Source organism: Rhagoletis pomonella, unplaced genomic scaffold, assembly GCF_013731165.1.
Source record: "Rhagoletis pomonella isolate Grant_MI unplaced genomic scaffold, Rhpom_1.0 Rhpom_scaffold_00008, whole genome shotgun sequence".
NCBI classification, from domain to species: Eukaryota; Metazoa; Arthropoda; class Insecta; order Diptera; family Tephritidae; genus Rhagoletis; species Rhagoletis pomonella.
Window position 1 is genome coordinate 46,803,611 of NW_023458562.1, and position 13,316 is coordinate 46,816,926.

General features: G+C 38.5%; 1 protein-coding gene across 1 annotated transcript; it reads left to right on the plus strand.

Annotated features, from left to right (window-relative positions):
• The first annotated feature begins 2,783 nt into the window (after positions 1-2,783).
• Positions 2,784-13,233, plus strand: LOC118745005 (spondin-1). The gene is made up of 6 exons (XM_036478501.1): positions 2,784-3,019; positions 10,192-10,583; positions 10,652-10,864; positions 10,925-11,179; positions 11,236-11,407; positions 11,473-13,233. Exons 1-6 carry the CDS (start codon positions 2,833-2,835, stop codon positions 12,918-12,920), a joined length of 2,667 nt encoding a protein of 888 aa, XP_036334394.1. The 5' UTR covers positions 2,784-2,832; the 3' UTR covers positions 12,921-13,233.
• Positions 13,234-13,316: the final 83 nt, after the last annotated feature.

Sequence of the window (13,316 nt, forward strand, 5' to 3'; positions counted from 1 at the left end):
AAAGCGGAGGGACCTACAGATTTACGCCGACTCCGAACGGCGATTGTATTTTTATGAGAAGCTGTTTTTCATGGCAGAAAAACACTCGGAGGTTTGCCATTGCCTGCCGAGGGACGACCGCTGTTAAGAAAAAACCTTTTTTCTATATTTTTTTGCGATGTTGCTTTGACCAGGGTTTGAACCCAGGTGCTGCGGAGTGGAAGCGCGCACTGCTTACCACTACACCACAGTTATTATAACCAGGGAACGGATTTTATGGAAATTGCCTGTTTTTCTGCTAAAGAGATAGAGTATATTCGATTAAGAATGTCCACGATTTAGCTTTACCTGATTCCATATATACACATTTGATGTTGCCTTTTATTGCCTTTTTTATGATATTTGCCTTTTTTTGCCTTTTTAAGATATTTGCCTTTTCTTGCCTTTTCTACCTTTAAAAAAGCGATTATAGCATTTACAATTTTTTTTTAAAGATTAAAAAATATACACATGCCCATGCGGCTTATAGAAGCGTTAAGCGTAAAGGGCGAGGAAAACGCCCTTATTCCTGATAATATGAACGTTTCAAACGTTCCATATTTAAATTGGGCTCCACTTGTATCAACTTACGTCGAGCGCACATTTAGTACATTCAAGGCTATTCTTCGCGAAAATCGAATAAAAATGCAAAATGTAGCTTGTGGTTCAATGTTACTACAACTATACAGATTAAAGTTTTATTAGTTAGAAACTCGAAAGGATAAAATAGGCAAAGATTCAAAGTACAAATTTTTCATATAATGAAACTAGTTCATAGTTTTTCTCTTTTTACTTGTAATATAAACATTTCTAAAATAAATGTATTTTTTGATTGTTCTTTGTATTTTCTGTCTTTTTTTAGTGCCATATTTTGCTTTTTTTGCAATACCTAGTGCCTTTTCCTGCCTTTTTCGCTATTTTATTTTGCCTTTTCCCGCCTATTTCTTTATTTCATTTTGCCTTTCTTATAGGTTTTTAGGTCCTAAAAATCCGTTCCCTGGTTATAACATTGAGGGCATCCGCAGGACAAGCCCCGATACATACGTTCGTCTGAATTCTCTCTGGTTTTATATTCAGACTATACTGATTATGTATGGCTGTACACAAGACCAGGGAACCGGAACATAAGATCGGAAGTAACATTGCTTTGTATGAGCATTCAGATTCAACTTTTGGACATTGGGCCAATGTCTTCGCCAAAAACTGCTTGCAAGAGTAAAAAACAACGGAGCAGTGCCAATTTCCAGGGGGTACTTTATTTTCCTCCCCCTTTCTCTCCTTCTTTTAGCTCGAGAATGCTTTGGGTTGCAGGCGAGATCTCTTTAGTATTTTCTGTGGTTCACGTATTTACGTGGCGGGTCCCAAGCATAACACACAATCCATTGCTGAGTTTTGTTACGAGGCACATTCATACAGCGAGTCGCAATGGCTGCTCATTTCAGTGTGTGCTTAAATCCAATATGTAGGAGTTAACCCACCGGAGCCGCCAGTGTCTAACCCGACGCTCTACACGGGCAGGTTAATCATCTCGCACATGGGGTTGCCCAGAGTGCGCGAACAATGACGCAGGAACAGGGATTATGTCGTATAAATGTATCTGCATATCCATACCCATTCCTGGATATCATCTCTCGATGAACGTCATTCTGGGATTTTAGCCTTAAGTTTCCCATACATTTTCCAACAAGTGAAGATTAGAAAATTATGGTATTTTCATCTACACCGATGGCGTAATGTTTAAAAAAGAAATGGATCGGATCTGTGTCCCATGGGCTTTCAGATAAGGCAATCATATCACCTGCGTGATAGCTGCAGTGTCTTTCAAACGGATATCCTTGCCAAACAGAGTGCGATTTATCTCATACGGTTAAGTAAGCCTCGGTCAGGAAATATCGCTATATTCGTTAACAACCAGGCGGCAATGAAAACATTAGGTTCCAAGGCAGTAAAATCGAGTGTAGTTCAGAAATTCCCAAGCTAGTAAAGTCAAAAGTAGCTCAGCATCGCTGGCTTCTCTGCTAGACTCCTGGACATAGCAATATCGAAGGTAAAGAAAGATTTAGCCAACGATATGTTTAGACGCGGCCTGGAATTACAAATAGGCTATGCGGATAACTTCCTACTACACGACAGCTGTAACTAATAGCATATGCATCAATCGGAATGACTGTGAGATCTCAATATGGTTATGGCCGAGATTCAATAAGAGTCGTACTGAGGAACTATTATCACTAAACAAATCTGCAGTAAGGGCTCTTGTCGGCGCCATCACAACGCACTGTACTATAGCTCAATCGATGGCGTATACCCATAAGTTATAAGGATGTGGAAGAAGAGAAATCGTTTCACCACTGCCTATGTCAATGTCCGGCCCTCCAAATAAGGCGTCTCAAGCATTTGGGATCATGATTTTCAATAATTGTGGGAGATAGCGGAAGTCAAAATACCGGAGCTCCAGTTTCATCACAATGTGGAACAACTGCGGTTTGAAGTATGTGCCTCCTCCTGGCAGTCATAAAGGGCATTCGCAAAGGGCAAGTCTTCATACGGGTGGAAGTACGAGTCAGTCATACGCGCCTTCCTAACCTAATCTAACCACCTCTCGCTTACTGAAACTTTTATTTTAGCAGTCAGTTCTAGAGCTGTTCGCACTTTTTCACACATTACTGTAGTACGTGCATATATATGGTATCAGTATAGTTTTTTTTTTTGCGAAAACAATCATAATCTCCACTCAGAACGGTCTCAGCGGCATCTTAGCCGAGCTCAACGATTAGTTTACTTTTCGAATCGAACGCGTAAACAACCGCTTTAATGAATATGTTGTTGCTCAAAGCAATATTCGTAGTGTTTCTTTTGGCCAAACATCACCAAGTGGATGCGCTAATATGCAGTCGCTATCCGACAAATACAAATATGCCAAAATCCCCGGTAGATGAGAATTTCGTGGTCACAATCAGTGGGAATCCGCAAACTTACGTTTTGGGGCAGGAATATAATGGTGAGTGGGAGGTTTTATGTAGTTTATACATACGTACATATATGTGTAGTTAATAACCGGTGGATATTATTTGTTGGAAAAACTATTAGATGAAGTCAAACAGCAAATATACTTACTAATCTATGTTTTTCCGAGTTTAGATACTAAGGCATATACTTAGATATATATATATATACATTTTGTAAACGTAAATACATACATATACATATGTACGGGCATATATACAATTTTGTGAATAAGCATAACTTTACGTTGGCCTGGACGTTATCAGTTTTGAATTTCGAAAACATTGAACTTGAACGAAAGCACGGGGAAAATTATATGTATGTATGCATGTATGTATGTGTATACATTAGGGTGCACATCGATTTTTTTTCAAGGCCCTACCCCTTCATTTCCTTCCTTTTTATGAAAAATATTATTGCCTATTTTTAAAGATTTTTCAAAAGTCATTTAGGTAGCGCCTTGTCATTTTAGGTCGTTAAGTACGGTTTTGTAGATTTACTAGTTTTTGAATGACTAGTTTCCATTCAATTTTAAAGATCGAACATTTTGTGAGGAGAGGACTTGGATTGTTGGGAAATTTCATCGGGCAAATTAAAAAAAAAAAAACATTTTTTCTTAATTTTTAAGTTTTTACCATCACTAATGTCCACAGTTTCAAAATATGTAGTACTACCTACTATATATTTAATGCGCGAAGAGATTTTTTGTTCGGGATAAAAGATCTGTACCGTTCGCCCGATTTTCAAAAATGAGATGTCAAATTAAAGCGCTTGGTTTGTAGGTGTGCAAACTGGTTTTAGTTTTTCGAAAAATTAATTGTTGAAAAATTAAAATCAAATTATTTAATAGTCAATGCCATCTGAACTTTTTTCATCGGTATAGAGTGATTAGAAATTCGATGAAAATAAAAACATGCACTATGAGAGACTGCTCTTCACTCCGCAACGGCTGCACGATTTTAATGAAATATGGCACTTGGATCTCTTATAGCTCTGACTAACATTTGGAATATTTTTTAAGTTTTTGAAATTCAATTTTGGGCGTTTTAACGCCATGCGGGCTCACTAGTTAAATCTATTTTCAAATAAACTGATAGCTCATTTATTCTAATCGAATAAAAATTGTCGAAATTATGCGACTTTTCTTAAATACAGCCTTGCAATTTTATTGTGTGTGTACCGGACTTTCAGATTTTTTTAGCCGTGTTTCTAAGGTATTCATCAATATTTATTGAAAATTGATATATACAATCGCTCTTTAGCAAAATATTGGCTTTTAAAAAATGTTTAGGAAAATGGGGGTGGCACTATCCGCTTATATCATATAACTACTTCACCGATCTCAACCAAATTTGGTACAAACATTGTGCTTAACCTCCTTAAGCACCGTCTTGAATATTTTAGAAATCTGAAAAAACCTACTCCTCCTAAAATATAGCCAGTTTTGGGGTTTTTTTTAAACTGCCCGTGGTTTTCGACCGATTTCAATAATTTTCAATATGGCGCTTAAGGAGCCTAAGCGCATTGTGTAGGAGAAAGAGCAAGGATTAGAGAAGCATATTAGGAAAAGTAATAAAAGCACATGCGATATCACGTCCTTACAATTTATATATTTTACAAACCGAATAGTTCATATGGGCAAAACAGTTCATCCTTGTATTTACCTTAACCTATACAGTGATTTAATCTAGTAGTCAAAGTTCAAACGGGGCATATTATATTTCAAAAAAAGAAATTTTGCTGCCTTTTCTCCCATGAGGCGATTTCTTAGAGGCTCGTATATAAGGCCAGCTGCTGAACAATTGCTCACTTAGAACGCTGGCGGGTGGAGCGCTCAAATATTTGCGTGCCAGATCTGTCAATTAGTCGTATTTTAGTTTAGTTTCCCACCAATCGAGAGGATTTTCACCGAGATGGGCTCGTTTTTCTTTAAGGTAAACCCTCAATTGAGCTTTAATTTCACATTCTTTAATATCTCCAGATTCTACATCCGAGCCTTCGCTTTTGCTGAAGGAATCTAAAATTATTTCTATGTTGCTTATAAGACTTTTAACAGTACTTGTTGAAGGCCCGTCGATGTTGCTTAATATACTACTTAACCGTTTAGCACCTGAAGCTAAAAGCCGGTTATTGTCCGCACCCTGGTTAGATAGACTTAGAGCAATTTCAGCAATATTAGAGTGGACTCTTTGCCCATGTACACATTCGCATTCGCAAACCATTCGTATCATTTGATGCGAATGCGAATGGACCCAATATTGAACCTTGAGATACTCCAGACGTAACACGTTTTAGACGAGATACTCTTTTCCCACACTGTACTTATTACTGACGATTAGATGGATAACTTTTCATAAGTTTTAGTGCAAAGCTGCGGAAACCAAACATTTTTTTTTTTTTTAAGTAGTAGTTTATGGTCAACTGTATCAAAAGCCCTGCTAAAATCCAACGGACACATGATTGTTAACTGGTTTTGGTCATATGCAGGACGAATATCTTCAAATATTTCTAGCATGGCTGTAGTGCAACTGTGACGTGCGCGGAAATCAGGTAGAATATTACTTTGCTCTCCAAATACTTTCCAAATACCTTAAAACAGGCAGAATAATTATTAGTCGAAAATCTTGTGGTAGTTCTGGATAATTTACTTTTGGTATTAGTAAGATGTTCGAGATCTTCCAACTACTTGACACAAGAAGTAATTGAAAAGATTATTATATGTGTGAGGGCAGAAATAACGAATAGTAAAATTAGTTTTATAAATCTCAGGTGTACTCCACCGGAACCCACCGCATTGGACCAATTCGCGTAAATAGCCTTTACTACATCCTCTTCAGTAGCCACATTGAAATTAAACTCGCATTGAGATAGGCAATAAAATTTCTCATAAAAACGAAGGAATTTAAGGGGTAGGGTCTTGAAATTTAAAAAAAAAAAATCGATGGACACCCTAATATACATAGATTTAAATGACAAGCAAAATATATACATACATATGTATTTAAAAACAACACTTATTGAAGTCTAAACTTTGACTTATCAAGCAGTTTACAGAAATCGACGTAGATGCGGCTTATTTTATAATACTGGAAGGTTGTGCAATATACTCGCACATATGTATGAGGGGCGTTCCATACCAAAACGGACGGGATTCACAGTTCTTATGCTTGATTTGTTTCACATTTTTAGGGTTGGTGCATAAACATAAATAATAAAAAAAATATATTGAATTTGAGCTTGATCAATACATTTTTAAAAACTTTACAGCACAAAAACAAAAACAAATCGATTTAATAGTTTTCCAAATATCTAAGAACGGGTGAGGAAAAAATCTGGAAAAAATCACACATACACGCATCAAAGTTCTCTATGAAAACAAATATTTACAAATTTCTTTTTCACATAAAATTTTTTGATAACACATTTGATTTTTTGCCATCTCAAAAAAGAATAAAAAATCAAAAATTGTGGCTCTGAGTATTGCGCAATATTTAAGTATAGTATCATGGGGTACTCTTGTCAATAATTTAAGTTATGCATTTTTTTTACACCGAAGTTGAGTAAAATGAGTACATTAAGAATTTACAAATTTGTTTAATTTTTTTTTCAGTATGCAGTCTTGTAGCCCATTAATTTTTAGTATAAAAAAGTGCAAGTTTTCAGCTATTGCAAAATCGCGTTGATTTTTAATATTTTTTATGCTGACGGCTTTTTGCGATTTTTTCTTATGGAAGAAAATGCGCAAAACTGTTTTTAAAGAAAATTAAAAAAATAAAAAATAACGCCAGTTTTGCAAAAAAAAAAAATTTAAAACCTTCTAAACTTGTAATATACTCATTTTACTCAACTTCGGCGTAAAAAAAATTCTAACTAAAATTTGTTGTAGAGTGCACGCATAATACTATACTTAAATATTGCGCAATACTCAGAGCTACCAGTGTAATATTTTTTTATTTTTTTTAGAAGGCATATTTTCAAAAACTAATTTTTTTTTTCAAAAAATTTGTATATGAAAAATTTTTGAAGAAAAAAAAATTTTTAAATATATCTTTTCATAGAGAATTTTGATAAGTTTACGTGTGATTTTTTTTATTCTTTCTCGCCCAATCCTCGAGATACTTTGAAAGCTATTAAATCGATTTGTTTTTGTTTTTGTGCTGTAAAGTTTTTAAAAATGTACTAATCAAGCTCAAATTTCATATTTATTTATTATGTATTTATGTTTATGCATCAACCCTAAAAATTTTAAACAAATCAAACACATGAAGTGTGAACCCCGTCCGTTTTGCGATGGAACGCCTCATGTACATATTTCATGAATATAGTATACGTAAATATTTTGCTTACACACATATGTACTTACAATAAATAATACATATTTACCAGGCAATAGTAAATTAATTACTATATTTCTGAGTCATTTCAAAAATCAAGGGTACTTAATCAGCTCGATCGTATTTATACAAATTTACGGGCGTTTGTATGTACTTCGAATGACGTAAATTTGGTATGAAAACAAATAATAACAAGAATTTTTGCAAATATGAGGAAAAAATAACAGAAATATGCTAAGGGTATCTCCTTGATATCGAGTGAAAGAGAATATCTTCGGTAGCTGAATAGGTAGACATTTTGTTGAGGTTTGAATTGAGCGCATTCGCAAACCAACGGAGTACAAGGACTTTTGTCAGCAAGACTGGACTAAATTAGAAGGTTCGATATGATATCGATTATTCCGAATATCGATATTTCGTGGTGTGATAGTAACCGGGCCGGACAAGATGCTTTTATGCAAATTCATCGTCAACGGCCTGTTAGTGGCTCTGGAAAGAATTGACTGTCGATGAATGCGTATGCTGACTATAGCAATGATAACAAATGAAAAACTCCAGTGCTTGAACTTATGCTGGGTCACCTGAACTTGGTTGAAAACTGGGCTTGTTACTTTTACTAGGAGATATAACAAACCGAATTTCCAGCTCTCTGACAGGGTGAAGTACTTGGGATTGGGCCTTGACAGCAAGCCTTCCTGGAAACCGAATGTAGATCAGAGTCAAGAATGCAACAGTCGTATTTTATTGTTGTAGAGGCCCCATTAGCAAGCGCTGGGCTCTCTTGCCGAAGATAGTTCATTGGCTTTATGAAACTATAATTCAACCAACTTAATTATATGGAGTACTCGTCTGCTGAAACGCACTAGACAAGACCTTCATCGTCAAGAGACTGGAAAGATTGCAAAGAACTGCCTTAACTGGAATTAGTGCGGCACTTTGAACCAAGTCAAGTAGATACAGGAGACAGAGCTGCTGCCGCAGTAAAACTAAGTGGGAACGTACATAGCTGGAGCTGTCTTTCGCGAAGAATTTTACATCAACCTGAAATTTAGACTACCGGATCACTGCAACGTTTTCCGACCCGAGGTGTCCGCTATAATAGAGGCTTCGGACTGGTTTCTATCTATTCCACCAGCCAAGCAGCTATCAAGGCTCTTGGCTCCGTCATGGTTTGTTCGAGAACGTCGAAGGATTGCTTGATTTCCGTATCGACCGCATCGGATTACTACGGTATTAAGCGTCCACCTCTCGCGGAGTGTTTTTCTAATAAGAAGTCTTAGGTTTTATCGTTTTGTTCTACGTTTCTGAGTCCTTTTCCCCATCCCTCTAAGGGGTATCACAATGGACTCCTTAATACATGTCCAATCTTCACAATAGCATATTTTCCGGTCGGAGGGCAGTGGTTTGGCTTCAGGGCTGTTCTCGACTTTTTCTCGCTTCTCTCCTGGTGTGTTATCCTACGCGAAGTGCTCTGAGCAGGTCGGCGTTATTGAAGATGTCTTCCTGGCAGGCATATCTGCCTCGTCATTACCTTCTATGCCTTTGTTGTCTGGTATCCAAAGCGAGAAGACTCTGTTGATTGTCACTAAGGAGTTTAATCCACGCACTCGATTATCACTGCAGACTTGATTCCATTGGAAACAAGGTGCCTTAGTTTCGCTTCAAATTAGTATGTTATCGTTGCGTTACTTTCGCTGTAGATTAAGCTTTCCGCACAACCTTAAGTCTACCCATGGGAACTGAGATCTTTGTTCTTGGCCCAAAAACTCTAGCCTGCTTTATACCCTAATTCTTCTTTAAAGTTCCAATTGAAGCTTAGAATTCTGGAGATGTAATCTTGTGGGAATTGAGTAAGGGTAGTTGCGCCCTGAAAGATTCCATAATCCAAGATGATACCACTTTATCTTTTCCACAACCCTATCTGGTAAAATTGATTAGGGATCTTTTGGCTTCCTGCTCTATATACGCGCGAGAATAGCCTCGATTGCTGCTGTAGGACAGGTGCAGATTACGATTGTGAAGCTCAAACACGCTAGATTTTGTATATTTGTTAGTGAGCGCGTCACAGTTGCTAGGTTGACCCTCGAACTCCAGGACAACGCTCTATAGGTTTTCCGTTGGGGCAGAATTACGCGGTTATTAACAGTCGTTATTACTTGGCCATCGACTTGGATGCTTAATTGCGGCCTCACTTCCTTCGTTTAGGTTGTAAAGAGTCGCCGTCGATTTCACAGAGAAGATGATAACGAGAAGGATATGTCATTCACATTCAAATACAGATATTCAATTCCGTATACATGGGCAAACATCGAGCAATTATCCACAAAACAGATAAGTAGAACTCTCTCTGGTAATAGAGCTTCGAGATGTAGAAGTTAAACAGTAGTTCTTTAATTTTTCTTTTGGGCTGCGAAATTGTATCTGAAAAACTGCAGTCGACAGACTGAGATGGGAGAAAGCATATCTCAATTTTCTCTAATAGCGTGTAGTTATAGACGGTGCCGAAGGCTTTCAGTTACGGCCACGACTTACCTGAATGGTTAGGGTATCAAGTTCTGCGGCAGTGCTCTACTTTTTAAGGGAGCCATACTGATAAGTAAAATAGCTAGCGCGTTTCTTAAGATCCTATTTCAGTGGTCTAATGAAAGATAAAGAACTGCAAACACAAAGCGTAGAGCTGCCTGGAGTACAGAAAACTCTTATGCCGTAGGCTTTAAGATGGAAGTGTTGGAAATAAACCAAAAAAATAAAAGATAATAATTGGAAGCTGCGCATTCATTCTTCAAACTTGCAACTAATTAAGATTGTGCCATTTGAATTTCTTCCACTATAGTCACTATTCAAGCTTATAATGGCGTTCGATTCATCAGTTTCAAGCTGGCGCTAGAAAATGAAAATGGCGACCCGAGTCTAAGTCAAGATCTTGGGCATTTCGAGCTGCTCGACCCCGTAGAGACACGCTACAGCCCGAATTGTATCAATATGGTAGAAAGCACAAACACAAATCCGAAGACGCGCATCGATGTCTCATGGATAGCACCCGAAGCACCTGGCTATGGTTGTGTGCTCATACGCACAACGTTGTTACAGCACCGTGATGTTTGGTTCATGGACGATGGTGGACTCACGCGACGAATCTGCGAAGAAAGCGTCGACGAAGTGGAAAGTGCGCCGGCGAATGCAGAAAGGAACAGCTGCTGTGCTTGCGATGAGGCACGCTATGAGGTTTGTTGATGCATAGTTAAAAATTAAAAAGTCATAATTCAGAAATTCTTCTAATCACTTATTCACAGCTCACTTTCGAAGGTACTTGGTCGCGAAATCTGCATCCGAAAGACTTTCCTGCGAAAGGTTGGATAACGCGTTTCAGCGATATTGTCGGCGCCTCGCATACGGCCGACTATCGTTTCTGGGAGTATGGACAAATGGCTACTGAAGGTATGAAAGAATTTGCCGAGCACGGTTCGGCGCAGACACTGGAGCGTGAATTTAACTACAACTTTAAGGTGAGTAATGGAAAACGGCGCAAATTCATTAGGCGCCTTTCATTTTCATATATTTTCCAGGATGGTAAAATACGCACTATAATTAAAGCGCGCGGTCCTGCCTTTCCTAACTTAAATGGGCAATCGCTAGCATCGATACGCGTGGATCCGCAACATCATTTGCTATCACTTGCTTCCAAAATAGACCCTTCGCCTGATTGGATTGTGGGCGTGTCGGGTTTGGAGCTCTGTGTGCCCAATTGCACTTGGTTAGATCAGAAAACTATTACCTTGTATCCGTGGGATATCGGCACCGATGCTGGGCCTTCTTATACGGTAAGTATTACTTGAATAAGTTCTTAAGAGAGCATTATATATAAGCGTATTTGCAGTCACCGGATCAGCCCCAAGTTCCCGCTGATGTAATACGTCGCATGCGCTCCGACTTTCCAAACGATCCACGATCGCCATTTTTTGACAATACTGGCGCGCCTATGAAACCCTTAGCTATACTAAAGATTAGACGGCAAAGACTCTATGATCGTCTTTGCGAAGATGAAGACTGTAAGTGTGTGTTCGGTAGGTAAATTTAGTGAGATGAATGGATCTTTATTTTTACTCTCTTATAGCAAATAATTTCGATGTTCCCCGCGAATGCTATACTCATCCTTGGACTGCGTGGAGTGAGTGCACTGCTAAGTGCGGTGAAGGACGCCAATACCGAACGCGCGTCTACAAACAGCCGGAAGTGGCAAACATCTTCAACTGCGAGGTGGAAATGCGACAAGATCGCGGCTGTATGGGCGAAGATTGTGGACGTGATGAGCGACGATTTGATAGAATGAGAGGTCGGGATATAAACGATGAAGATGATTATCTAGAAGGAGAGGAAAGAGAAGACTCAACTGGATCAATATCACGGGCGGATTGTCAATTGACTGGCTGGGCTGCTTGGTCGCCTTGCAGTCGTACCTGCGGGGAGGGTAGAATGATGCGCAGACGTCAATATGTAAATCCGATGGCGGAAGCCAGATGTCAGGGTGTGAAATATGCGCGCCTAGTAGAGTATCAGAAATGTATGGGACGAGAATGTTTGGAAGGCGTGCGAGGTGGACGCAGAAACCAGGTAATAGGAGACGACGACAAGCAAACTGAAGCCCACGACGAGGAGGAGAAGGAAGAAAACGGGAATGAAAAAGAGGAAGAAGTCGAAGAAAATGAGGCAAATGGTGGAGTCGAACCAAGAAAAGAAGACGAGCACGAGGACAACGCCGTCGAAGTTGAAAACGAAAAATTAGATGAGAAGCAAGACTTAGCAAAACCGGATTTTAGTAACTGGGAGCAAAATCGTGACAGAAACAGTTATGGCTATAGGAGACCAACCAACTCGCAGGAACAAAATCGTAATGCGGACGAAGAGGATGAGCAGGAAGGAGAGGGAGTAGACGAAGACGGAGGGGATGAAGACGAAAATGGAGAAGAGGACGAGGACAAATACGGAAACTTACCAAATAATCGTTACGGCTATGGTAACCGTTATAACATAGCGGGTCGGCGTAGAGGTAATTCGAATGACGACGACCAAGCTGAAGTCAATGGAGGTAACCGTTCTCCGAATCGTTTCGGTTACAACAATCGTTTCTACGGCGGCGGCAGACGACCTGATGAGGAAGAAAACGAAGTGGATCAGGAGGAAGACGCCTTCGAAAGCCCAAATAATCGAGGCAGAAACTGGCGTCCTGATTCACGCTTTAATCCGGTAGAAGATTTAGAAGAAGATCTCGATACTGAGCCTGTGGAAACTCCAGCATACTGCTTTAAAACGCTAACCATGTATCCTTGTCTCAGTTCGGGGACGGTGAGAAATTATTGGTTCTACAACTACTGTGAAGACGAGTGTATGCTCTTTTCAGCCAATAGTTGTGATAAGAATGAAAATAAATTCACATCGTTGGAAATGTGCGAAGAGACATGTCGCTCGCCGGGAAACGAGGAGTTGCTGCTGCGGAAACAGCGGCGAGGCTGTAGTAGAGCGAATGAGCCAAGGAATTTGCGTAGGAAATATTCTAGATTTTAAGTTAATTTTTAAATACATATTTTTATACGGTAAGAAATTTTTATTTAGGTTAACTTTGCATTAGATGAATTTTTTATTTATACAATTATTTAAATAAATCAAAAAATACATAACTATGAGTGAGTATGAACATAATTTACACTTAGGTTAAAGATATGACACATAATTTTTTCGCCAAAGCAAATAAATTAAAAAAAAAAAAAAACTGAGGTTAAACGAAAAATCTTTTTTTTTTTGAGCATGAAACAGGATCTTTAAAATTGAAGCGCCAGTATGTAAAGAAAATAGGACTTTGATCATATTTATATAAAAATAACACAAACGGCAATAATGCAAAATTTGCTTTATTTCACTTTTAAATGGGAAATAATACCAAAATTTGAGTTTTGCTTTATT

Bases quoted from the DNA above. Each gene is read 5' to 3' on its own strand.
- LOC118745005 (XM_036478501.1), top strand. From the start codon at position 2,833: ATGAATATGTTGTTGCTCAAAGCAATATTCGTAGTGTTTCTTTTGGCC. The intron at 11,180-11,235 runs GTAAGTATTACT...GCGTATTTGCAG, and splicing joins ATGCTGGGCCTTCTTATACG to TCACCGGATCAGCCCCAAGT. The intron at 11,408-11,472 runs GTAAGTGTGTGT...ACTCTCTTATAG, and splicing joins TCTTTGCGAAGATGAAGACT to CAAATAATTTCGATGTTCCC.